The sequence below is a fragment of the Cenococcum geophilum genome, assembly GCF_001692895.1.
Source record: "Cenococcum geophilum 1.58 unplaced genomic scaffold K441scaffold_64, whole genome shotgun sequence".
Taxonomy (NCBI): Eukaryota; Fungi; Ascomycota; class Dothideomycetes; order Gloniales; family Gloniaceae; genus Cenococcum; species Cenococcum geophilum.
Window position 1 is genome coordinate 592512 of NW_027137622.1, and position 26243 is coordinate 618754.

Genomic DNA, 26243 nt, shown 5'->3' on the forward strand with positions numbered 1-26243 from the left:
TAAGGCTCTACACAAGGCTCTACTCAAAGTTTACCCCTAGTAGTAGTAGAGGCCCTCCGGGCTAAAGGAGGATATTTTTAAGAAAGGACCCAACTATAGCACCTACTAAGTGTTGCAATAGCTTTAAGTAGTAGATATCTATATATCTATATAGTTTTATCTATATTAGTAGACTATTTAATAAGATATAATATATGCTTATGCTTTTAACAACACGTTTTTTAACTTTAACAAAATTAATGTTAGGACTAAGCGATAGCCGTATTATAAAATTTATACCATTTAGAAGCCCTAGGTCTTAAAAATATTATATTAACTTTTAGTAATAATAACGCGTTATATAAATAAATGAATTAGATATCTATAATATCCGTTTTATGGATTTTGCTTATGCTTTTAACAAAACTCGCCAAAGCCTCTTAGATGTGATTTTGCAATTCGGAAGACGGCGTAGGTTATTCTAATACTAGCTAAAAAATCGCGTCTAAGCTTGCTAAGGTAACTAACGATCTACCGGGGGTCTGATTTATAAGATACTTAATAGTTATCCCTATTAGAGGGGTTTTGATAAACTAACGGAAGGTATTCTAATAAAAGGTAATGCAACTCGAGTCGAGGCGATCGTCGCGTACTAGCAGTATATAGTTAGTAGGACCTTTTATTAGATTTAACTCTTAGCAAATATTAGAAGTTTTAATAAATATTTTTATTAGAACTTTAACCTAGCTACCCATTTTATTTATAGCAGCTAGCGACTCTAAAATTTCTACAGTTAATCCTTACTGTCGGAATATATGGACAGAAGTTACGTGGTTACGTGTCGTTGACGTGTCGTCGTCGTGTCTTTAATTAGTTATCCTTATGGTGACTAATTAACCCCCTACTTAGGCACCGCGATCCTTACGATCCTCTGCGAAAATCATCATACAACCTAATAAGACTACGATTACGACATTATGTGATATTAGCCTTAGGTCATGTGTTCCGACATTAATCAATGAATGCGCATAGATCAAGCACTTGACCTAGGGCATTCTGCGATTACAATTCAAGAAGACGTTCGGCAGTCTTGTGGATTGAGCAAGTTGTACNACGTTCGGCAGTNAGCTACTTGCTTTGTCGTAAAGAGTAGTAGAAAGGCAAAAAGCGTTCGGCAGCTTTTAGAGCGTTCGGCAGCTCTCTTTTTACTATTGCTACCTNCCTGTCGATCTTTAGAGCGTACGGCAGCGAACTAATCGATTCTGGTGTTAGGAACACCACCAGCTAGGCTTCTACCAATTAACGGCCCTGCTGCCCTACTATACGTCAATTAACGGCCCTACCAGCCTACCATACGTCAATCGACGGCCCTACCAGCCTACCATACGTCAATCGACGGCCCTACCAGCCTACCATACCTTAATCGACGGCCCTGCCAGCCTACTATACAGTCAATCGACGGCCCTGCCAGCCTACCATACAGTCAATCGACGGCCCTGCTAGCCTGCCCTCCATTGCCAACCGACGGCCCTATTTACCTGCCATTATGCCTACCTTTGTTTCTAATGAAAGAACCATTTAAATTATAAGGGACGCTACACAACTTTCCGATTCGGTATAAATTCCACAATTTCTACGAACTCAAGGCTTTATAATAGCCGATTTTGCTCTTATTACTAGAAAGACCCTATAAGAGCTAATTACGTACCTTAAAAGCCAAGGATTTTAAATTTGACCAACTGATCGACGTCACTCCCTTATAAGTATACTCACAGAGTGGATAGAAGGTGAATAGCAAAAGAAAGCATAAGAGTAAGCTCGCCAAGCTCGCCAAATATAAATCAAAGCTATAGTTAAAGCCTAAGAGTAAGCTCGCCAAGCGAAGCTTAAAGCTTAACGTCTAGAAGAGGTTTAATGATAAGAACAAGCTTATCAGGCTTAAATCGAAGCTTAACGTTAAGAAGAGATTTGATAGTAAGAGCAAGCTCGTTAAGCCCTTTTTCTAGCTCAAGTTAAAGCTCAAAATCAATCTTGGTGGTAAATAATAGGGAATAGGTAAAACGTTAGGAACGTATGACGTTTAATAGAATACCACCAGCTAGGCTTCTACCAGCTGACTGACCCCTGCTGCTCTGCCTGCAGCTAATTGACCACTTGCTGCTCTGCCTGCAGCTAATCGACCACTTGCTGCTCCGCCTGCAGCCAACCGATATCTACTGCTTCCACCTGCAGCTAATCGACCACTTGCTGCTCCGCCTGCAGCCAACCGATATCTACTGCTTCCCCCTGCAGCTAATCGACCACTTGCTGCTCCGCCTGCAGCCAACCGACATCTACTGCTTCCACCTGCAGCTAAACCAACACCTAACTGCCTTCCTACAGCGCCACAAAGAAAGAACTGCCAGTGTTGGAATATATTAATAAAGGTTACGTAGTCACGTACGCCCCTAAACGCCCGTAACCTATAAATAAGACAACTGCCGCGCCAGTACGCCTACAGACAGATAAGAATTCGTGCCAATACGCCTACGAATATAACCCCGTTGCTAGCATTATACTACTACCCGAACGACCCTATCGCTGGTACCGTACTACTACCTATATAGACAATAATTATGCCGATATGCATATAATACATTAACCAACCAATAGCGCTAATACGCCTGCTATTATGACCCGACCGAACAATCATGCCGATGCGCCTGCGATCTACTAACTGACCAATAGACGAGCTCTACGTTCAACCACTATCACCACCCGATGCTCACACCGTACCGCTACCTAAATCTAACAACTGTCGCGCTAATATGCCTGCGACCTAAACACGACCAGGTAGAGCTTTACTCCCTAGAATATAACCCCGTCGCTAGCACCGTACTGCTAGCGTTGGAATATATGGACAAAGGTTATGCGGTTACATGTCTTAGGATAGCTGTTTTACGCACAAAGAAAGAACTGCCAGTGTCGGAATATATGGACAGAAGTTACGTGGTTACGTGTCGTTAACGTGTTGTCGTCGTATCTTTAATTAGTTATCCTTATGGTGACTAATTAACCCCCTACTTAGGTACTGTGATCCTTATAATCCTCTGCGAAAATCATTATACAACCTAACAAGACTACGATTACGACATTACGTGATATTAGCCTTAGGTCATGTGTTCCGACACTTACTATTATATCTTCTAATTCTAAGCGCTATATTAATTAAACCGTTGAGCTAGTTTAGCAAATAAGACGTAACACTGGCGCTGCTAAAGTTAAGCCTAGTTAAAGCCACTAACCCTAAAATATTATTACTAAAACCGCTAAGTAAGCAATTTAAATAGAGCGTAGATTAAATAGCGAGGCTCTAAAGTAGCTACTAAGACGTATAAAATAGGGTCCTAATAAACTAGAGTTAAGTAGGAGTAAGAATAATTATAGTTAGAGAAAGAAGTCTTATATTAAAGTAGGTTAAAAAAAAGGCGTTAGTTAAGCTAGCAGCTACTATTTACCATACTAAGCTTAATCGGCGTAGAAAGGATAAATTTTAAAGGATTCTTATATACAGGCGATATAAAGCTAGAGGCCCTAAGTATAATTAGTATATAGTTAAGAGCTTTTTTTTAAAGGGAAATAAAGGAACAAATAAGAGAAGTAGATAAAGATAATACCTCTAGCTAAGAGATTCGCTTAAGTAACTACTACTTTTACCTTAATATCCTTATTAAACAAACCAATCTTATATCCGCTCCCTTAGAAAAACAAGTTAAATAAGCTTAGTAGTAGGCAGCAAAGCAGCAAATAAGGGAGAATCTTTATAGGCACCTTGGCTAGAAGCGTCGTGCGGATAAAGTTCTTAATAAGGAAGATTCTGGCTTAATATTAAGTTATAAAGGAGGTGGTAAAGAAGGCTTTATCTCTTTTACTTAAAGCTAAAAGCAGAAGCGGAATAATTAATTAATTGCATAAAGTATATAAAAGCTCGCCGCCGCTAATAAGAACTTAGCTAGGACTCTTACCGCTACATTTAGGGAGCCTACTTTTTACTTAATTGCTACCGCGGATACTGTTAGTTGTACAGAACTTAATAAAAAGCTTAATTAGATAGATAAAAGAAACCGCTAGTAGTTAGAGGCACTTAAGAGAAGGTAGGAGGAAAGGCAGAACGAGCTTTTACGTATACTTTAAGCGGTAGTTAGTAGAAGGCGTAAGGAAGATAGTGGGTAATAAGAAAATACTTATTTAGGTATAGATGGGGAAAAGGAGGTAAGAAGCTCTATATACTATAGAAAAATAGGCAAATTCGCCTTTATATCTCTAGAGTACACTAAAGAGTAAAGCTTAATTAGACGTCTAGTTAACGCCGCTTAACTTCTACTCTTTATCTATACTATATAAATATATTATTAATAAAGGTGGTAATAACCTAAACGTCTCTAATATTTAATTCCTCCCTTATAAACACGTTTAACAGTTTAATAAAAAAGCTATAACCTATATATATAAAGTAATAGGACACAAGCCAACCTCTAATACTTAAAAGTAGGTAAGCAGCTTAAAGTTTAATTTAATAGCGCTAAACCTATACTCTACTATAATTCTCTTAGTTAATAGCTACTAATTAAGAGCTCGCTAACTTAGTATAATTGTATAAAATCTAAAGTTCTTATATAATCCTAAAACTCCCTATTATAAACTAAAAGCAGCGTTACCGTATATAAAGCGGCTCTAGTCTTCTAGTAGGAAGCTAAGTAGATCTTACAACTTTTTACTAAGATTAATCTTAATATAAAGCGTAACATTACCGCTAGCAGAAGGAGGCCTAGTAAAGACAGCGCCAAATAAGCCATTTAGAAGAATAATCGCGAGGTAACTAAGTAAGTGTTATTTCTTATAGCCACTCCAAAATCATCTCTAATCTTCCTTACTAGGCCAGCAAATACGAATATCTATTCTATTAATAAAGCCGAATATAGAATTGTCGCCAAATAAATTACCTATTACCTTAGTATACTCCTTAATTTGTTCGGCTGACATTATCTACTTATATAGGGCAATTCTCTCGCCTTACCTCTCTATAATATTATCTAGAACCCTATTCCAGACTCGCGAAAGCTAAGGTTAACTTCTTTTAAAGAAAGGTATTAGGTAACTAAGCAATAGAGGATAAGCGCAGCGCTAGAGGAAGATAAGAAGTAACTCCTTTAGTAAAGTTATTAAGGCATTTGGCCAGCCGGATTGTAGATTAATCGCGAACTTAATAGGTGGATTAATTACCTAAGCCAAAATTTTAACCTTATCTTTAGTAAAGCGGGTAAAAAACTTAAAATATTTATTATTTAAACCCCCTTTATCCTTAGGTAGCTATATATTAATAAGCTTCTAAATAAGGCTAAATCTCTTAAAAGGCTTCCACGGCTATACTAGTTCAGTATTGGCGAATGAGGCAGCTAGCGCGGCAGCCATGGCGTTACTATTATTTATTTATAGTAGCCATAAGGCAGCAGCAAAAAATATACGACGTTCAAGCTCGTCCATACTGAGGATATTAATATAGTGGTGAGGTAGTTAGTGAGGGCAAGGCCCTTAATTCGCTTCTATCGAAACCCCTACTTGACCAATTTGACGAAAGGTCGCGCTTGACGTATGTGTAAGCACTAAAACTTAGCGTTACCTTCCGTTAGATACCTTCCGTCAGTTCATCGAAACCCCTCTATTCGGGCGACAACGCGCGCGCGATCGCCACTTAATCGCTTAACTTGCTTCCGAAATAATGTAAAGAGATTGGGGATGTTGAATTGAGGCTTTACATAGAAATTATTTGAAAAGCTAGAAATGTGGTGGCTGCAGTTTGAATCGAGGGGATTCACGACCATCACCAAAGTGGTCAAAGCTCATCGCGTCGCACTCCTGCTTGCATACGCCCGGTTACCCTCCCATAGCTACGAAGCTTCCCATACTGGTAGAAGAGCTTTGAATGGTTCAAAATGCCTCGAACCATGTCTGCCACCGAGTATCAAGAGCTAGGCAAGAAGTACTATAAGCAGAAAGAGTACCAGAAGGCCGTAGACGCGTTCACCGAAGGCATCGAGTCCATGAGCATTCCAAGCGTCAGCATCCTGAATAATCGCGCAGCCAGCTTTGAAAAGCTCGAGAACTTTAAGCTTGCGGTCAAGGATGGTCGTGATATGATTAAAATTGATAAAAAGGATGTTAGAGTCAGTGAAATCTCGCATTTGGAAACTTCTAAGATTTAGAATGCGCTAAGAAGTACAGGGTTATCTTCGAACTGGAAATATCCTCCAGAAAATGGACAAATTAGATGCTGCGATTGGTATTTACAAATACGGCATTAAGAATGTTTCAGTTGCTGATGAGAACTTCAAGGTGAGCACTTCTAATGTTGAACGGCAGAGAGCTTTAACGAGATTGGATATTTCTCAAAGAGCAAGGCTGATATTCATTTAGCTGCTTCAAGGGATTCATGACAAGCTGACGCGGCAACTGTCGCCGCCGAAAGCTATTGATCCGTTTGTTATACTTCCCATTGAGCTAGTAGAAATGATCATTAGCTATTTGACCTTCCGGAATATGGTGTATGTCTATTAGCTTTGCCTATTTTCTCTCCTCAAGTTTTGTCCTAATTTGATACCATTCATTCTAAGAACGGGTCTAGGACATGTCTTCGGGTATCAAAGCAATGGAACCGTTTTCTCATCTCCCGTACACCACTTTGGATCAATTTAGATCTCTCCTACGCCAAGAGACAAGTCTCAGCAAAATTTGTACGAAACTGCATACGGAGATCTCAATATAAGATGAAAAGCGCAATCGTCCAGCGCTTCACAAATCAGGATGTCCTTCGCAGCCTTGCCACGACCTGCAAAACCCTCGAAAGCCTGGAGTTTCTCAGCGGCAGCATCGCAGGGGATTCTCTCTGCGAAATCACCATGTGTGCAACACAGCTAAAAAAGCTGACGCTGACCTCGAATATTTCCCTCTCTCTGGATGCGGTCACGCAGATTCTACGACACCGTCCTAGCCTTACCCACGCGGAGTTCCACTCGATCGTCACCACAGGAGTGCGTGCGGACTGGAGGGTGGATCTGCCCAATCTACAAAAACTAACCCTGGGATGCGGACAAGAGTCATCCAGCCCCTTCAGCGCATTGCTAAGCCTAGTAAGTTTTCACCACCCAATTACAACTCTTCATCCCTACTCACCCACCATCCAGCCCGCGCTCTTTCCCCGCGCCCCGAACCTCCTCGACCTTTCGCTTTCCCACTGGCGCCTCCACCCTAACCTCCTCGAAGAGCACGACTTCACCCCCTTAACCTCGCTCACATCCCTAACCCTAACCCGCTTCACCCTCTCCGCCTTCCCACGGCTCCCCTCCTCCCTCACAACCCTCCACCTCTCCTCCGACAACGCCACCATCTTCACACCCCTGGCCCCCCTCGCCGCACGCAACGACCAAAACGCACTAGACAGCCACCTCCCACACCTCCTCTCCCTTTCCCTCACCCACATCGCAGGGCTAGGCCCCACCCTCCTCTCGAACCTCCTCCTACACCACGGCACAACCGACTCGGCCGTCGACCTCAGCGCCGCCACAAAACTGCACACGCTCTCCCTCGCGCACGCCGGCATCCTCGAGAAAGCGGACCTCTTCGCGCTGCTGCACAACCCGCGGCTCAGCGCGCTGCGCGCGCTCGACCTAACCGCCGCGCCCGTCGACGACGAGTTCGTCGACACGCTCGCGCTGACGCAGCCCGCGCTGGCGTCGCTCGATCTGTCCAAGACGCGGATTACTGGGGTCGCGGTCAAGGAGCTGCTGAAGAGGCTCGGCAGGCAGCTGAAGTGGCTCGGGCTGGATCAGTGTACGGGGATCTCGTCGGATGATGTGGTGGAGTTGGCGAGGGGGATGGGAGTGGAGGTGAGGCGGCGGATGATGGAGCCGAAGGGGGGGAAGGGGAGGGCGGTGGGGAGGTATTTTGGGTAGGAAGGGCTTGGGTAGTTTGGATGCTGGGATGGGTTGTTGTTGGGTGGTGTATGTGTTTTTAAATACGGGCTCGAGAATCACGTTAACACCGTTGCGTGGCGGGGGAAGTGTAATATGCATAACGCGAGCATAAAGCCGAGTTTCCCTCTAAAGATATTGTTTTATTGAGCGAAGATGCAGCTAGATCCGCGTTCCCATCCGCACTGCCTGCTATGAAAACGCACCAAAGGGCGAGAGGAGTGAGGGAGTATGTATCGCAGAAGCTGTAGTGGGCAGCAAAAAAGCCGCAGCAGTGTCCCCCATCTTATTTCATTGCTGGAAGTACCTGTATTACCTCCAATCCAGAGCACGAATCGCGAAAGAGAAAAAGAAAAGCCCACTCCCCGCCCGCCGAGAAGCACGGAGATAGATAGAGGACACCGAAGCCCACCACCCGTACGCTCTGTAGCCCCACTAGCATTGTTTCGTATGATTCGTTCGTGTTTCGAGTCGTGCTTGATGCAACGTATTTTAGAAGAAACTTGCTGTCGTCAATACCTAGCCTTTTCCTGATCTCTCGCAAATGGCCTTCGTTAACGATCATGATCCGCCGAGCAGGTATTCTATGGCCCCTTGCACGCTGCCACCGCTCCGTCGAAGCGCCTGCACGTTCCGTTCAAACTCGTAGAACCCCATGTCGTTGAGCTGCCGTAGCTGCGCTGCGTATACCTCTTCCGGCGGCCGGTTATCTACCGGCGGCGGAGGAGTGCCTAGGCCGCCTAGGCCTCCCATCGGTCCGAATAGGTTTGCGAACGGGTTCGGAGGCGGGCTGCCAGTGCCTGTGTTTCCAGCCGGTGGAGTGCCGAAGGGGTTGCCGCCCATTAGCTGCATTGCTGCGCGCATCGCTTCTGGGTTCTGCATCATTTGCTGTGTCATCTGGGCGAGTGGGTTTTGGGCATTGCCGTCGGATGGGGCGCCGGCAGCGCCGAAGGGGTTGGCGAATGGATTGGGTGGCTGAGTTGTTGGCGTGGGGTTTGCGGGCGTACCTTGGCCTGCGGATGCTGTGGGAGGTGGCGAAGTTGTAGGTGTTGTGTTGGCGTTTGCGTTTGCGTTGGCTGGGGGAGCAAAGGGATTGGCGCCGGCAGTTCCAAAGAGAGCTGCGAAAGGGTTGGCACCTCCGGCGCCTGGATCGCCTAGCATAGCAAATGGGTTCAGCGGTGGCTGAGTGGAACCAGTTGCGTCGGGTTGGCTGGGAGTTGTAGTTGTGCCCTCTCCAGTTGCGTTGCCGGTCTGCGGAGTGGTATCTGTCACACCTGGGGCAGGGAAGGCATTGCCGCCACCCTGGCCCATGGCTCGCTGCATTTGTAGTTGTGCGCGGATCATCTCTGGATTGAATAGCATTCGACGGAGCTCAGGGTTTCGAAGCATCTGTTGTACCATGGGATTGTCGCGCACCATGGGGCTATTTTGCATCATCTCAATAACTGCTGGATTATTCATGGCTTCGTTCATCTGCGATAGGAACATAGGATTATCCATCATGCTGAGGAGCTGGCTGGGATCTGGGGGAGGGCCCATCTATAGGACGTCAATTAACAAATTGTTGTACACTGAGGTTGACAGTAGTGACTTACCCCGCCATCAGGTCCAAACATATCTGCACCTGGTAGTCCATGAAAGCCTGCATATCGCGCACCAGTCAATCCAGCAAGAGGGTTATTTCCAGTCCCTGTGGCAAGGTTTGTGGGCACCTGAGGCACGGCTGGTGTTGCGCCTGTTGCTGCTGAGGAGCTCGAGCCCTGGTTTGCTGGGTTCTGACGAGCATTGCTCGCTGCTCCCTTGACTAGATGTACAGTATGGCCGTCTTTAATCTTGATGGCTGCTAACGTATCGGGATCCTTGAGGACACGGCCTGAATATATCAGTCGCTGTCGTTCCACCGGTATATCAGCATATTCTGAGGTAGAGAGCTTCGATTTGAGGTCGGCAACGGTAGTGCTTGCAGGGACAGTGAGGGCATATTTTGCGTCGCTGGATGATTTGATGTTGAAGGTGACTTGAGTCTCTTCGGTCGACGTCGATGCTGCGTCTTCCGCCATTATAGTTGGCGGAGCGGGGGATGTAGATGGATGGAGAAGACGAACGGCGCAGAATTGGGGCTTCTGTATTAGCGATCCTTGTGCAGCTAGTTGTTTGTGGTGATATAGGTGTTCTTTAGGGGGTTGGGAGCAGTGGGATGGTGGTGCCTCTTGGGTGGAACCTGACAGAAGTCGCGGGATTGATGCAGTGACGGAAGCAGCCACATTACAAACGGTGCAACCTCGTCCACTTCAGCCTCCGCTTGGGCTGTTGGCGAGATGACTAGATTGTCTGACAGCATTTCGACGTTGGGTTTAACCTAGCTTGATGTTTTATTGAATTGCTAATTATTGGGATTTTTGTCCAGTGCAGTCTCTTATCGGGCGCCTTCTCTCCAAATCCTCTGAAGCATTGCGGGAGCATCACGGCGTTAGCCCACCAACACACAGTGCGATGCAGAGTCAAGCCACAGTAGCTGCACCTCATCCCTCGCCAAGGGTAGGGGAGTGGGGAAGCCGAGGCCGAGGCATTGAGGAGAGTCATTGTCAGCTTGAACCCCATATTTATCATGACCACCAACACCATATATACCCCATTGGCTCCAGAATAATCCCGTTTCCTTTCTCTTTGTATTACTTTGTATATCCTATTGTCTATTGCCATATTGCTCCGTAATTGAAAGACCCTATCAAGCTCTCACAATGCGAGCAATTCAAATCACAGAATACGTCAAGGTAGCTTTATCCCCTCAACGGCTCATGGCCCACTTGATAGAACTCAAATTGACAGTATATAGGGGCCTGAAGAGCTTAAAGTCAGCGATCTTCCCGACCCTATACCTAAGTCCAACGAGTATCTCATCGCCATCAATGCTGCCGCAACCAATTTCTTCGACCTTCTCCAGATCCGCGGGAAATACCAGCATCAGCCTCCTTTCCCCTGGATATCAGGCTCAGAATTCTCTGGGGTTGTCCTTAAAGCTCCTACCTCTCTTCCCAGCGGTAAAACGCCAAAGTTCAAGGTTGGAGACAAAGTGTTTGGAGCGAGCCAGGGCGGATATGCGACTAGAATTGTGGCGACCGAGGAGCGGCTGAGACCCATGCCGAAAGGCTGGAGCTTCTCTGATGCAGCAGGCGTGTTTGTGACAGGGCCAACGAGCTATGCCGGATTAGTGACAAGGGCAGGCATAAAGAAGGGTGAGATTGGTGAAGTTAGGGTAACTTGAAGAGCGGAGCTGATGTTGTCTGTACAGGCGATTACGTCCTCATTCATGCGGCTGCGGGCGGCGTTGGGCTTGCTGCCGTACAGATTGCGAAAGCATTCGGCGCCACCGTTATTGCGACGGCAGGGACGCAACATAAACTTGATAGGGCGAAATCATTTGGCGCAGATTTCGTAGTCAGCTATCGGCAGAGTGACTGGCCTGAAAAGGTTAAGAAGCTGACTCCAAAGGGCCGTGGTGTTGATATCGTATATGATCCTGTAGGGCTCATCGCCCAATCGATGAAGTGCACAGCCTGGAACGGCAGATTACTCATCATTGGATTTGCTGCCGGAGATATTGAGAAGATGGCGACAAACAGGATTTTGTTGAAGAACGTGAGCGTCGTTGGACTCCACTGGGGTATGTATGCGACCATGGAGCCTGAGACCGTTGAGAAGGTCTGGGATGGCCTATATGCTCTGATCGAATCAGGAAAATATAGAGGAACGTGCTTTACGGATCAGGAATTCGTGGGCTTGGAAAGTGTCCCAGCTGCGTTAAAAGCATTGGGAGCAAGAGAAAGCTGGGGCAAAGTGATTGTTAAAGTCCCTCAGGAGGGTCAAAGTAAGATCTAAATCATGAGAAGTTAATATTGATTTCTTGTACAATTCTTGAGTATGTAAGATACATTTGGTCCATTTTAGAATTTTTTTGCTGTTTAGAGAATATTCATGTCTATCCCCCAAGGCTCCACCGGGTCTCCATCCATAGACCTGCGTTCCATCTTTCCGTCAAGACCCTCATCGCCTATTAGTCCGTAACAATTTTAGTGCTTGGCTACTACTAAAGCTGGAGGCGTATCCCTTAACCCGCCAGTCCATCTGGTAGATGGTCCGTGCGGAACACCAGAATCAAAACTACGCGTATAGCCTACATAGACCTGATCAATACATTACCATCAGTCATACCTTCCAATCGTACTTCCAATGATGCAGATCTTGTTCAGCCGACTTAATATAACGTTCAACCAAATTGAGTTGCTAAAAACCCACCTGTCAGATTCTATTCTGCAGACAGGACGAGTGTTAGCTACCTCATATTGAATGACTTAACCTCAAGAAATAGGCCATATAGATTGTTTTATATAATATTTAATAGATATCACCAATCTTATATTCCTGAGCACGGCGATTTGATCCTATTGATCTGGTTGGCTAAATCCCTATCGATAACGGATGGACGTAAGGGATAGCGGGATGGAGGCGTGATATGTTACAATTTAACGTTTTATATAATATAGCTATAATTTGGATATAATATGGAGCAGAAAGAGATAACAGAGAGCTTATCCCATGCAACGTCGATGTCCTACTGCAGGTGGTTCGTGCGGAACACCAGAATCAGGGCTGCGCAGAAGCTTCACAGATAATATAGATTAATTTAATCATCAATTCATCAACCACTATACCGTCTAATCGTGCCTTTCTTGATCCTAATATCGTCTAACCTACTAAATATGCCGTTCCTCCGACCCGTGTAGTAAAAGAACTATCTCTGGAGCCTTGGCAACTGCCCAAATTCGAGCCCTTTGTCAGAGCTTCATATTCCTCCTCACGGCTCCAAGATCCTAACGATCTAATGGCTGGAGCTTATCAGTGAGGATAGAACCCAAATCAGCGTTGCAAGGGATACCTTAAATTATTTTTAAAGTAATTAGACGATGGAAGGGCGGTAAGGCTTGGACGGTGATTTAAGAATCTAGTTGATATGAGATAAGATAATTGAAAAGTCTGTCTGGTCGGCTCGCGCACGTGAACATCCCATCAAAAAAGCCAGCATTTTCTATTTTATATGCAAATCGTCACCAAATACGGTATATACAGTATATCAAGTAGTTTTGAAGGTGAGGAAGCTCGTTTAGAGGCCTCGGATTGATGTTATAAGCCTCAAAGGATTATAAAATAGAACGCATTTGAAGCTCTGGTTATTGCATCTACATACAAATTACTATAGGATAGTAAATTCTGAACCTCCGCTCGCGGATAGACTTTTCAATAGCACCAAATAATCAAAGGTACAGAAAGGTGAAGAGGTCAAGAGAAGAATCATCGAAAAGCGCGCTATTTCTTCTATGGACTAGCGTATGCTTGGCATTGTCTGCGATCCCTTTGTGATTTCGCTCAGTAACCCAGCCTCTGGCTTCAACCTGACATCCAAGCTCGGTTCCCTTCATTCTATGCTGCCATTGGTGTAGCTGTCTGAAATCTTTTCAGCTTGGGTGTCTCGCTATTATCTAACCCGTTTCTTCTACGCGCAAGGCCGCGCCGTCCCCGAGACTTCCTCGACATCGATTCTCATTCCGCGCCGCCACCTACCTGACACTCTGGCTGATTGATACTGGGAGGCCGCCCACAACATGGCGGACTACGAGAATGGATATGACGATGACGAATACTATGAGGACGAGGATGACTTGATCACAGCGGAGGATTGCTGGACTGTCATCTCTTCATTCTTTGACACCAAGGGCTTGGTGTCGCAACAGCTAGACTCTTATGATGAGTTCACTCGCAATACGATACAAGATATCGTTAAAGAGAACGGCCATGTTATCCTGGATCAGAACACGCCGTACTCGACGGACGACGACGAGCCCATCATCAAGCGGCGATATGAAATTCACTTTGGCCGCGTGAAACTGGCGCGACCAACACACACAGAAGGCGACGGGACAACTCAGCAACTCTTTCCGCATGAAGCGCGATTACGGAACCTGACATATTCTGGCGCGATGATGGCAGACATCACTAATAGGATCATGGTTGCGAGAGAACGGCCGATTGGCGCAAATAACGAGGGCGACGATATGGAAGTGGATGGCAATGCTGCCGGGGGAACAGAGCTGGTATGGGAAAGAGAGGATGAAGAACCTATCCTACTACCTGGTCAGGAACCACCGAACGTCTTTATCGGAAAACTTCCGGTCATGTTACGGTCAGAAATGTGCCATTTGAGGAATCAGACTGATGACCTACTCTATGGGCATAACGAATGTCCCTATGATCAGGGAGGCTACTTCATTATCAATGGTAGCGAGAAAGTCTTGATCGCGCAAGAACGAAGTGCTGCGAATATTGTCCAAGTCTTTAGGAAAAAGCAGGGTCCAATTCCCTGGACAGCAGAAATCCGCAGTGCGGTCGAAAAAGGTTCACGACTGATCTCTACGTTTAACATCAAGTGGGCCGAGTCATCATTAATCGCAAAACGAGCTCCTGGTCCGTTCGCTTATGCAAATCTCCCCTACATCCGTGCGGAAGTCCCCATGNCAGTGGTGTTCCGCGCACTCGGAGTTGTATCAGATGAGGATATTTTGAACCATATCGTCTACGATAGAAATGACACCCAGATGCTTGAGCTTCTTAAGCCAAGTATAGAGGAAGGCTCCATGATTCAGGACCGGGAGAATGCGTTAGATTGGATTGCTAAACGTGGAAGCTCGACTGGCACGAAAGACAAGCGTCTGAAGTATGCCCGAGATATTATGCAAAGAGAATTTCTCCCGCATATCTCTCAAAAGGAGGGTCAGGACACGAGGAAGGCGTTCTTCCTGGGATATATGATTCATCGTCTCCTCCAATGTGTCCTAGGAAGACGAGACGAGGACGACCGAGATCATTTTGGCAAGAAACGGCTTGACCTCGCGGGTCCCCTTATCGCCAATCTTTTTAGAATCTTGTTCATCAAACTTACTAGGGATGTTTACAAATATCTACAGAAATGTGTGGAGAACAACCAAGAGTTCAGTATCCAGATGGCAGTCAAAGCTAGTCTCATTACGAATGGGTTGAAATACTCATTGGCCACGGGAAATTGGGGCGACCAGAAGAAGGCCGCATCCTCCAAGGCTGGTGTATCACAGGTGCTTAACCGATATACTTATGCCTCGACACTATCCCATCTTCGGCGAACGAATACCCCGGTCGGTCGTGATGGCAAGCTTGCTAAGCCTCGCCAGTTGCACAACACCCATTGGGGTTTGGTTTGTCCGGCAGAAACGCCAGAAGGTCAAGCATGCGGTCTGGTAAAGAATCTTTCGTTGATGTGCTACGTCAGTGTTGGCAGTGAGAGCACACCAATCACCGACTTTATGAGCCAGAGAAACATGGAACTGTTAGAGGAATATGATCCAGTAGTAAATCCAAGCGCAACCAAGGTCTTCGTCAACGGGGTTTGGGTTGGTGTCCATTCACAGCCATCCCAGTTGGTTACTGTCGTTCAGGAGCTGCGGCGAAACGGCACTCTTTCTTACGAAATGAGTCTAATTCGAGACATTCGTGATCGGGAGTTCAAGATATTCACGGATGCGGGACGAGTAATGCGACCGCTATTCGTTATCGAAAATAACCCCACAAAAACCAACCGTGGCTCTTTGGTATTAAACAAAACACATATCGAGAAGCTTCATGAGGATAAAGAGATTGACGTTTCAGGGCTGAACGACGAAGATGCCGAGAAAGCAAAATTCGGTTGGAAAGGACTCCTTCACAGTGGCGTAGTGGAGTATCTGGATGCCGAAGAAGAAGAGACTGCCATGATCATAATGACTCCAGAGGACCTTGAAGACCACCATCGTGTCAGCGCAGGAACCATGATATATGATGACGGGGGAGACCCTCACAAGCGCATCAAACCGAAACCAAATCCAACCGTTAAGACTTTTACCCACTGCGAAATCCATCCCAGTATGATTCTAGGGATTTGCGCCAGTATCATCCCTTTCCCCGACCACAACCAGTCTCCTCGTAATACATATCAATCTGCTATGGGTAAACAAGCTATGGGCGTCGCTCTTACCAACTATGCCCTTCGGATGGAAACGATGATGAACGTGCTCTACTACCCTCAAAAGCCTTTAGCTACAACTCGATCTATGGAGTATCTGAAGTTCCGAGAGCTTCCTGCTGGGCAAAACGCGATCGTCGCGATCGCCTGCTATTCTGGGTACAATCAAGAAGATTCCGTCATCATGAACCAAAGCAGCATTGACAGAGGTTTATTCCGAAGTTTGTTCTATCGTTCATATACAGAACAGGAGAAGCGTATTGGTGTCAATGTTCTAGAGCAATTCGAGAAGCCTACTCGTAGCGACACTCTAAGGATGAAAGGTGGTACATACGACAAACTCGATGACGATGGTGTTGTCGCACCTGGTGTCCGTGTCTCTGGAGACGACATTATCATCGGCAAAACTGCTCCCATTCCCCCAGATGCGAAGGAGCTTGGGCAGAAAACGATCATGCACACAAAGCGCGACGTCTCTACGCCTCTGCGTAGCACTGAAAATGGTATTGTGGATCAGGTCCTCTTCACCACCAACACCGAAGGTCTTCGATTCGTTAAAGTCCGTACGCGAACGACAAAGGTTCCCCAGATCGGAGATAAATTTGCTTCGCGTCACGGCCAAAAAGGTACCATCGGTGTCACATATCGACAGGAAGACATGCCTTTCACCCGTGAAGGCCTCACTCCCGACCTTATTATCAATCCCCACGCCATTCCATCCCGTATGACCATTGCCCATTTAATCGAGTGTCTACTATCCAAGGTCGGTTCTCTGCGCGGTTGTGAAGGTGACGCCACGCCTTTTACAGACGTCACTGTTGAAAGCGTCTCTAAACTGCTCCGCGAGCACGGCTATCAAAGTCGCGGTTTCGAAGTTATGTACAATGGCCATACTGGCAAAAAGATGGTTGCCCAAGTCTTCTTGGGCCCAACATACTACCAACGCTTGCGTCACATGGTCGACGATAAGATTCACGCACGTGCTAGAGGCCCCTTGCAGATTCTTACGCGACAGCCTGTCGAAGGTCGTGCAAGAGACGGTGGTCTGCGTTTCGGGGAGATGGAACGCGATTGCATGATTTCACATGGTGCAGCCGCGTTCTTGAAGGAGAGATTATTTGAGGTTTCGGATGCATATCGCGTGCATATTTGTGATATCTGTGGGCTCATGAGTCCAATTGCGTAAGTTTCTGCTTGTCCTTTAATTCACCTGCGTTTAATTTTTATTTTGTGAATCTGGCTAACCTTAGATAATAGACAAATCAAAAAGGGCCTGTACGAATGCCGCCCGTGCCACAATAAGACCAAGATCTCCCAAGTCCAGATACCGTATGCGGCGAAGTTGCTCTTCCAAGAGTTGGCAAGCATGAATATCGCAGCGCGCATGTTCACCACCCGAAGCGGTCTTAGCGTGAGAGATTAAGGAGTCTATGGGGGAATAGTATCTTAGTAATTCTGACCATTAATGGCTAACCATCTGAGCCGTGATCTTCGGGAAGTTCGCACCTTAACAGCGTGCCGTCGATAAGTAGGTGGCCCAACTAGTGAGATGAGGTGGTAGCTTCTGATATTTATTTTGCATTGCCCGGGCGTTGGTCTTTTGGGCTTGGTGGTGGGATGGCAAAATGAATGGTGCAAGTTTGGGCGTATGAGGCTTGAAGCTTGTACTTTTAGATAGCTTAGTTGAGTATCGAGTCAATCAACACGCAATTTAGAATGTGGTCTTGCTGTCTATTTTACATGTTTGATTCCAAAATGATTATCCTTATTTTGTGATAATACGTTTCAACCCATGAATTACCACCGTCTGCGATCATAGCTTCGGTCATCGTCTCTGTAGCGGTCGCGACTCCTGTCCCTTCTCCGGTCGTCACGATGCCAGTCTCTGCTTCGGTCCCGACGCCGATCTGAATGCCTTCCGTCCCGATCTCGCCTATCATTTCTTGGGCTACGACTGCGTGGCCGCCATCGATCATCACGGTCACTACTTCGCTCCCATCGCTTTTGGGTGTCTTCACGTTCGTCGCTCATCTCCACCCGCTTTCGCGCTGCCTCACCCCTATCAAGGACAAGCCCGTACCTGTCCGAACGTTCCCGCTCGCGCTCCTTCTCCCGAAAATCCTCGACACGGTATTGCCGCTTCTTCTCTAAGCCTTCTATGCCACCAAACCCACCGCCTTGTCGCTTACGCTTGGCATTTGTAGCATCTCGCCAGGTATCTGATAAGCGCGAGACACTCTGAGAGAAATCGACGTGGATGCGGTGATCATCGATAAGGACTCCGTCCATCTTAAAATATGCTTGCTCACAGTCTTTCTTCTCCTCGAACTCAATGAAAGCGTACTGCAAGCTATCTCCTGTGCGTTTATCACGAATAACCTCGCAGCTAAGGATCTTGCCGAAGCGTGAGAAGATGAGCTCGAGGTCCTCGTCCTGGGTTACTGGATTCAGCTTGCACACGAAGAGGACATTTTCGGGTGGTTTAACTTCCGCAAAAGGTAGATCGCCAACCATTTCGAGTGTGAGGGCTTGCGCGCGGGCTTCGCGCTCACGGCGCAGCTTTTCCAGCGCTTCTTGGTCTGCTTCTTCGTCGAGCTCTTCATCGTCGGCGATACGGATAGTGGCGAGCTGAGCGGCGGATGGGATAGGACTCTCTGGTGGGGCAGTGAGGCCAGGCGGATCGTCGAAAGGGTCATCGAGTATTGTCGTGTGTCGTATCCTAATGTCTTTCAACGGCCGGCCTGTCTCATCGATGAAGGCTGTGTTTATCTTCTCGAGCGCATCGAAGCCTTCTACCACTGTGCCAAATATCGCCGCTTTGCCATCCAGGTAATCCAGGTCGTTGCCTAGAGTGACAATGAACTGACTTCCCGCTAACCGCTCGTCTGGGTCGTTTGGTACGGGAGCTGTCGCCATGCTGACTGTGCCTCTCTCTGTATGTTTTAACTTTGGGTAGAATTCTGGTTTAAAAGTCTTTTTCGAAGTATCGCCAGGGTTAAACAAACCCCAGATGGATGAACCGCCATCACTGTCCTTTGAACCTGGTCCGATTGGGTCACCAGTTTGGAAGGAAAAGTTTGGCTGAACGCTATAGATGGGAGAGAAGTTGTAGTATTTAACCTTGCATAGCTTCAGGAAGCTAGATGTAGGGGTAAAGGCGTTAGTATCTGTTCTGTGCTCAGCTTTCTTCAATGCGCGGGAAGGGATGTGCAGGTTTGGGAAGAGAAAAGAGGCAAGCTTACTTTTCGCAGCATTTCGGCGCTTCTGCGACAAGGAGATCAATCACTATGTCGCCTAGCGATGTCTCGAGTAATACTGACATGGTGTGGTATATAAGGTAGAAGTGGTATGAGGGTGCTTAACCTTAGCCAGAGAAGTCGCGATTTAAATTACACGCATATCCACCTTTAGAAAAGTCTGATTAGTCAACGGTATCGAACTTTCCCTTCGTAAAACCACTAAAGTACCTTCATGCTTTTGCAACGAAAACCTCTGCTTAAGAACGTCAACGATGTGCCAATAGGACAAGCAGCCCTACGGACTGCCTCAGAGGTATTACTGCTCGTCCTTTGCCAATTCGTACCAAGCCACGCACCTGTAACCAAAAGTCCAATCTCTCTGCAATGCATCTGCAAATCTACGAGAAATGGATATTTCTGCACGTCCGATATTCTTAGATTAGAGGCAAACAGGACTGCTCACCAACCAGCACCCGGTAGCACATCCCGTGTTGTCGGCAGGGAACTTTAGTCCCGATTAAAAGCGTGGGGGATAAAAAAGTGTAAGGACCAGCCCATCATTGAGCGCCACCATTGCCAATCTTCATGTTTTGTGACCAGCTTTGCTTCGGGAACATGCTTGCCTGCATGCGATTAGCACGCACAACAAGGTCTTCTTTGTCTGAATCTGCAAGAAAATCTACAACGAGTTGCCGCTGAGGGTGCCTTTGAACCGTAGACAGACTGCGGCAGCATCTACCTCCCACGGATGAAAGGCGGCCGTTGAGAATACCAGCTTCCGCACCCGCATTGAGCCTCCCGTTACTCAACGGCTGTGGGAAAGAGTCTGGGTCGTCTGCGTGCTCCCGAGTGCTGACGACTTCTCCACCCGGAGATGCTACGCCAAGATAACACTTCCACTGGATTGGCTTTCTTTATCTGGACTATTCGATTCTTTCTTCAGGCACTCGTCTTATAGACTCCTACGCTCTAAATGTTATAAAAGGTGTCTATAAGCCCCATAGACAGACGCTGGAGACTTCCACCTCTTCGTCATTTATCATATCGCTTTCCGCTCAGCCGTTGACTCCACCTAATTCCGAAACTGTCCATGCATGTTCTTGTTTCACAATTCCCTTGTCGATTGCGTATCCGGAGAACTGTCTGGCTTGTCCCACTCCATGCGATATAACAATATCTCTAAGACCCGTTCTCTGGACGCCTCTTGCTGCCCAGTTCTCCTACAGCCATAACGTTTGTACTAAAAGGAGCTCGAAGCATATGTACACTCGGCAGTATTTGCAAAGGCCTAGTTGGACTGGCTTAAATCAAGTACGCATAGACTTCAATAAGGGACTGAAGCTGTGTTCTTCCGACTTGAGCACTGGGGCCCTAAAATTTGCGGGGAACCTCAACCTTTGATCGTCCATAACCTGCCACATCTGCTTATTAATGGGGCAGGGGATTTCTCCGGCCATCGCGAACTAACGAATGAGACTATAGATCGCCTACCATACTGTCAAGTGACTGTTACTGAGGTCTCTTATTGAGGACATGGCGTAGCACGAATCCTCAATACTGGCCACATCTGGCTAGACATCGCATGAAGTTCCAGAGAGTGGCCCCTGAACGAGTTTGATGAATCCGAGGTGCTTTGTTTGCGTCCGCCATGACCCCACTTCAGCGCCTTCATGTTCCTCATGAGACAGTGGCCTTAGTCACTTCGTAGGTTATCGGCCTGCGGAACCGTGTGAGAAGTTCAATGGTATAGCTTCCGTGTCTTACAGGTTGCCCCAAGTTACGCTCTTCCGAAGGGGGTGTAGCTCCCGTGTACTGCCTTGTCTTCAATGCAGTCACCCAGAACGTTGGACTCACGTTCTCCAGGCATTCCAAATTTTCAAAACCAGGAGTTATTGTTCTAATCGACTGCCATCATGTACACGTCAGATGCGCGATGCAGGGCTATCATTATAGGGCATCAGCCGCGGTATTCACTCTATACCTCAGCCTAAATTCAAACATGGCCACTCCAGTGCCTCCTGCCTAACTTCCAGTGGTTCGCGACCCCACCATCCTTAATCTGCCGGTAGCGATGTTGCAGGATGGAAATAACGTTGTCAGCATGCAGCCCGCTTTACATGGCTGGTAGGTAAGTGGGGAATATCCAGGTCTTCCCTTTCCCCTCACGCAAAGCAAAATGTTTAATTCCGTGGCTCCGTCAATTTGTCACCTCTTAACGACGTACCACCCCGTTCTATTCAGACAGGGAACCTCCTACATAACATATAAAATTCTTGACAGCTTGGCAGCCGATCGACTGTCTTTAACAACAAAATTCTACCTGAGCGTACTGACAGGACTTCCTAGATCGCGGATGGCTGGTCTTCCTTTACCATTGCTACGTTTGCTACATTGCATCATAAACGAACCAAAACAGCCTTGATCATTCTGTAGAAGGTATATCCGAGCATCAGCACGTGCAACTACTGCCTCTCCCCTTGTTCATTCCAAGGTTCATGGTGGCACTACTCCTTAAACAAACGCGGATGATTGATCGCAGTCTAGGGAAAGTGGGAGGTGAATTTTTGGCTAGCGATTGCCTTACGTACCATCTTCCTCCAGGCCTGTTTGTTTCATCTCCTTCCTGTTTCAAGTTCCAGACGTTTTCGGTCACGGCGAAGCTGGAGGCCGGGCTGATCAGTCTTGTGGAGTTCTTTGACTCAGCCTCACGAGCTGCAGATTATCTCGCGTCGGACTCTTCCGCAATACCAAGCCCGGCTTGGATATCTAGGGGAGCACCTGAACCCTTCTGTGCGTTGTTACACACTGCCCTCCATATGCACGTATGAAGACCGTTAGACCTGTTCTGAGCTCGTGCCGCCCCTAAAATGAAGTGTGCACCGCAGGCAGATGCAACTACCCGCGCCTGAGCAGATGTTGTACGAAGCTATTATGCAAACTACTTGACATATTCAATGGGATGCTCAACGCCACACCAGACGAATCTTTTGGTACAAGCAACTCCATAAGGGTGAGGACTCATTCCTTCAACCACGTCAAATCTCGGTACAAAGGCAGCAATCAGAACCTCTATCGTGCATGCAAAGTCATTCGTCTTCCCTGGCTATAAACCTTGCAACCCCAGATCGATGGTTTTTCAGCCTTCTACCCAACATTTGCGAGCTTCCCGGCTTGCTTTGCTCTCCACCGGGGAAGAAATACACCAGCCAAAAATCGGCAGAGACGTCATCCTTGAGTCGAGCTCCGCCAAAACATCGAATCGGAAGTCTTTTTGCGCTCTGTTACAAACAAACTTTCTGTGCTTCTGTTGGACTGTACCTGCAATTGGTATTGCGTCCGTCCTTGTCCTTATCAACTTCAATAATGATTGTCTAAGACTAATCATAGATCATGAACGACTACGGACGTTTTAGACGCTTCCCTCATTTTGGCTCCATTCCACATTACTCAATAGCCGGAGGAGATCGCAATGCCCCATTAACCATATCTCACGCAACTCGAGCAGATTTACGAGGATGTCCAGTTGCACCACGAAGCCAAAGTACATCTGGGAGAGACTTGGAAGCCGAGCCGGGTGGTGGACAACCCAGGCGGCGCATCGCTGTAGCTGTAGGTCCTACATATTTCAATAACTCTGTGTAAGAGCCTTATGACAAGTCACCTCAAAAAACTGCGTATCTTCCTCTTCCGTGGTCGTTTCTCCTCTCTCTGCCATTATTATGCCTAATCTGTAATTTAGTGCGCCCGATGTAGGAAAAGGAAAATACGATGTAGTGGGGATGCAGGAAATGGTTTAGGTTGCCAGAACTGCAGGACTGCTGGTGCCGACATTAGCCAGTGCCAGTTTCATAGGGTAAGAGCACTAATATAATTTCCCACTTTAGAGATCTAATTTACGTTATAGGTTGGCTCTGGGGATCCACTCAGCATCATCAACAATATGGCAGGACCAGTCGGTGGTCATATGAGTAGTCCGATCCGTGGACCTCATGTTAGCCAGAATTCGATGGTACCAATATACTCGGCCAGCTCTCCGATCTATCCAAGGACATTTCCGACCAGCCAGTACTCAACGATCTCAACCAAATCGATATATCCAGAGACTTGGACTTCCGTACCATATACCGACGACTCTCCAGTTGAATCTTATGGACTTCAATCGACTTGTGTTTCAAGTCAGGATTCGATGGGTAGCATTTACGGAGCACAAGACAGTCTTCGTTGGAATGGCTTTAGTCAAAAAGCTATAATGAATGGTAATAGCTTATTCATCGATCAGGACACACCAAGTTCGTACGCAGGCAGCGGCTTATCGTATTTGACTACCCCAGTCATTCGAACAGCGGTCACCACTGAAGGCTTCTCGCCACTAAGCATGACTTCGTTGCACTCGACACTTCCTGTAGCTTTAAATGACAGGCAACTTCCAATCCCACAGTCGACACGCTCACAATCTACAACCACCGCCGTCGACCAGTTGCATATGCGTTCCTTGCCGTCTTCACAAGGCACAAATTCTACCAACATAAACTCGAACGGCACTTACACCAAGGCCGCCATGGCATGGAGTAATGAAGGATCTGCGACGGAAGGTCGTCCAAGTTCTATAACTAGTTCCTCATCGGGTGAGATTGCGGCATCAACACCGTCGAAAAGCTACGGTTCTACGACTATGCCTGAAGGTGTCCTGGGTTACATTCCAGTCACAGCGACGAGTAGCCCTGAGCCATCTCCTACTAGCACTGCGCCTTCTCTTACATACAGCACAGCCTCTGAGTCAATACCATCATCCATAATAAGCAATGGCTACTCAAACTTCCGGCATCACGGCCTTCCTCACGTGTCGTCGAGCGAAGGGCTTCTATCTCGTCACGGTTCATCCTCCAACCTATATAGCTTTAGCACCGATAGCTCGTCAAAGAGGAATTCCCTTGGAGAAATCTCGTCCACGGAAGGTACACTGGTTAGTGGACAGAGATACGTTCCACTGTGCCAACCGCAGCCACAACACGCATCAAGTGTTGACGCTTTACGCCGTGACTCGTTCGATCAGCGATCGGCACCCACCCATCATTCGTTAGCCTCCAGTCTTGATCGCAACTTTTAATAGTCACACATGTAAACGCCATGGTTCGGTGCTTTTCTTGAGTTTCTTGGCTAGAATTCTGAAATCTTGCATCCTCTCATATGAGATTTACGATTTTGATATTCGTTGTCTCATCCTTTGCTGTTGCCAAAGTCACCATCAGGTACTCTGGGAGGCTCCCCTGTTTTACCATCTCGGACTTTATCTACGGCCTATAGTCTTTTAGCGAAAACTTTGGTGGCGACAGTTCCAAGCAAAACGAGTAATGGTGGTGCAGTTTATTGGCGCTTGGGAAATGGTAGGTGTTACGCTAATTAAGAGGTGGGAGCTCGCAGCTCTTGAGCGTTATTACGAAGGATACGTCACAGCACCAGGTCAGGGCATATCACGGGACAGAACGGGTAGGGGGTGGGGGGGGGGGGAAGGGCAAAACGGGAAATGCGAATATTCCTCGCTGGATTTAATAATATCCTTTGAAGTTTTCGAACCTCCGGGAGGCGACAGGCAACGGTAAATCGGCAATGTACGACGTAATCATTTCCAAGGGCTTCAAAGCACTCAAAATTTTCGTGGCTATTAGGCCCATCATCAGCGGCAGGACGATTGCACTATTCATTACTGTATTATCCTTAGTCCCCCCAAAACGGTTGTGATTTTTTTCGGCTGTTTCTCTGCTATATTCATGTTCCGGGTGGCTTTCTGCTTTTCAAGATCAGATCATGCCAGGGCCACTCATTCAGCGCTATACTTCGATCTCATTTGTTCCAGGGTTCGTGGCCAGTTTAGTTTCTGCTTACCGATGGTTATCGCAAAGCTCCAACGGCTGGCTCATGGCCAACCATGTACTTGTACGTGGTGGAATAGATCTAGAGAATCGAAGGCGTTGCTCGTTCTCAGATATGTGGAACCAGTAGAGGGTGTATTGCAAGGGGATTTACCCAGATATGTGGTAGAATCAAGAAGCTCGGTTCCGGTGTATTGAGAAGGGAGTTCATTTTAAAGTCAATACCTTGCTTCTATATACTTAAAAGTGTTATTAATTAACACTCTTCGACAAGGAATATCTTGAAGGTCTGGTGATCATTTAGTAGTACTCCACTTTACGAGTGAAGTAAAATCTCAACTACTGTGGCTGCAGTCCTCAGCAGCTAAAAAGCCTTCAGGCAGCCGTGAACTTGAGGGGTTGTAAGCTAATGTCACGGAACGCCAAAAGATTCATGCACAACCTCGCGTAGTGCTCCAAGTACACATATTTTAATCTAAGGTCGAAATGTTTGGAGATTATGAAGAACTATACAAGCTAAGAGACCCTCAATATCGAAAACTGTCTTAATGTGTAAGCTCCATTCAATAACGACAGAGATTCCAATTTCCCAGTACAGCGAGTTTGAGAATTCACTGCTACGCAACTTAAGGATACACATAACCGACGTAACCGTAATTAGCCTATAGATTTTAATTATTATAAAATCGCCCTACCTGATCTAATTAATTCTATTCCTAGGCGTTCTTATCGTGGGTAATTATATGGATTATTATAATTACAAGGGCTGATTATGATTACGATTACATAATAATCATAACTTATGTAACTAATAGAATGGTTATGTGGAACTCTCCCATGTTGCAGAGCCATTGAGTGGTAGTATGAGTAAAATAATCTTATGCCAGGTGATGTCAGAAAGTACATAATGTTTAATTTTGGCTCTGCTAATTGATCGGTCTTCTTGGGCCAATTGAGCGTCAACACTAATGGTCGCCCAGCGAGTTAGCAGTTAGTAGCTCCGCAGACCTTGATCCCGCATTACCATTGGAAGGAGAGGAACATGGCTACGATTTAAAGTACC

The 26243-nt window shown here is 46.7% G+C and overlaps 8 protein-coding genes across 8 annotated transcripts; 5 read left to right on the forward strand and 3 right to left on the reverse strand.

The window, feature by feature from the left end:
* The first annotated feature begins 917 nt into the window (after positions 1-917).
* K441DRAFT_668618 (uncharacterized protein) lies at positions 918-1646 on the forward strand. The gene is made up of 2 exons (XM_067650023.1): positions 918-1218; positions 1357-1646. Exons 1-2 carry the CDS (start codon positions 1002-1004, stop codon positions 1566-1568), a joined length of 429 nt encoding a protein of 142 aa, XP_067498273.1. The 5' UTR covers positions 918-1001; the 3' UTR covers positions 1569-1646.
* A 4103-nt stretch (positions 1647-5749) lies between these two features.
* Positions 5750-7967, forward strand: K441DRAFT_620674 (uncharacterized protein; the record flags this gene model as incomplete). Its single annotated transcript, XM_067645940.1, has 5 exons — positions 5750-6182; positions 6241-6351; positions 6433-6560; positions 6641-7145; positions 7200-7967. The coding sequence occupies exons 1-5, from the start codon at positions 5952-5954 to the stop codon at positions 7965-7967; spliced, it is 1743 nt and encodes a 580-aa protein (XP_067498274.1). The 5' UTR covers positions 5750-5951.
* A 579-nt stretch (positions 7968-8546) lies between these two features.
* On the reverse strand, positions 8547-10045 carry K441DRAFT_587247 (uncharacterized protein; the record flags this gene model as incomplete). The annotated part of the gene is made up of 2 exons (XM_067644665.1): positions 8547-9524; positions 9581-10045. 2 exons carry the CDS (start codon positions 10043-10045, stop codon positions 8547-8549), a joined length of 1443 nt encoding a protein of 480 aa, XP_067498275.1.
* Positions 10046-10266: 221 nt separating this feature from the next.
* K441DRAFT_303769 (uncharacterized protein) lies at positions 10267-10906 on the reverse strand. The gene has a single exon (XM_067641054.1). The coding sequence runs from the start codon at positions 10686-10688 to the stop codon at positions 10308-10310; it is 381 nt and encodes a 126-aa protein (XP_067498276.1). The 5' UTR covers positions 10689-10906; the 3' UTR covers positions 10267-10307.
* Positions 10399-12084, forward strand: K441DRAFT_668622 (NAD(P)-binding protein). The gene is made up of 3 exons (XM_067650024.1): positions 10399-10759; positions 10822-11221; positions 11278-12084. The coding sequence occupies exons 1-3, from the start codon at positions 10727-10729 to the stop codon at positions 11862-11864; spliced, it is 1020 nt and encodes a 339-aa protein (XP_067498277.1). The 5' UTR covers positions 10399-10726; the 3' UTR covers positions 11865-12084.
* A 1349-nt stretch (positions 12085-13433) lies between these two features.
* Positions 13434-17798, forward strand: K441DRAFT_668623 (DNA-directed RNA polymerase II subunit RPB2). The gene is made up of 2 exons (XM_067650025.1): positions 13434-17253; positions 17329-17798. The coding sequence occupies exons 1-2, from the start codon at positions 13646-13648 to the stop codon at positions 17492-17494; spliced, it is 3774 nt and encodes a 1257-aa protein (XP_067498278.1). The 5' UTR covers positions 13434-13645; the 3' UTR covers positions 17495-17798.
* Positions 17799-17868: 70 nt separating this feature from the next.
* On the reverse strand, positions 17869-19393 carry K441DRAFT_587022 (cyclophilin-like protein; the record flags this gene model as incomplete). Its single annotated transcript, XM_067644659.1, has 2 exons — positions 17869-19210; positions 19314-19393. 2 exons carry the CDS (start codon positions 19391-19393, stop codon positions 17869-17871), a joined length of 1422 nt encoding a protein of 473 aa, XP_067498279.1.
* A 3307-nt stretch (positions 19394-22700) lies between these two features.
* Positions 22701-24722, forward strand: K441DRAFT_700316 (uncharacterized protein; the record flags this gene model as incomplete). Its single annotated transcript, XM_067653241.1, has 3 exons — positions 22701-22919; positions 23050-23163; positions 23215-24722. 3 exons carry the CDS (start codon positions 22701-22703, stop codon positions 24415-24417), a joined length of 1536 nt encoding a protein of 511 aa, XP_067498280.1. The 3' UTR covers positions 24418-24722.
* Positions 24723-26243: the final 1521 nt, after the last annotated feature.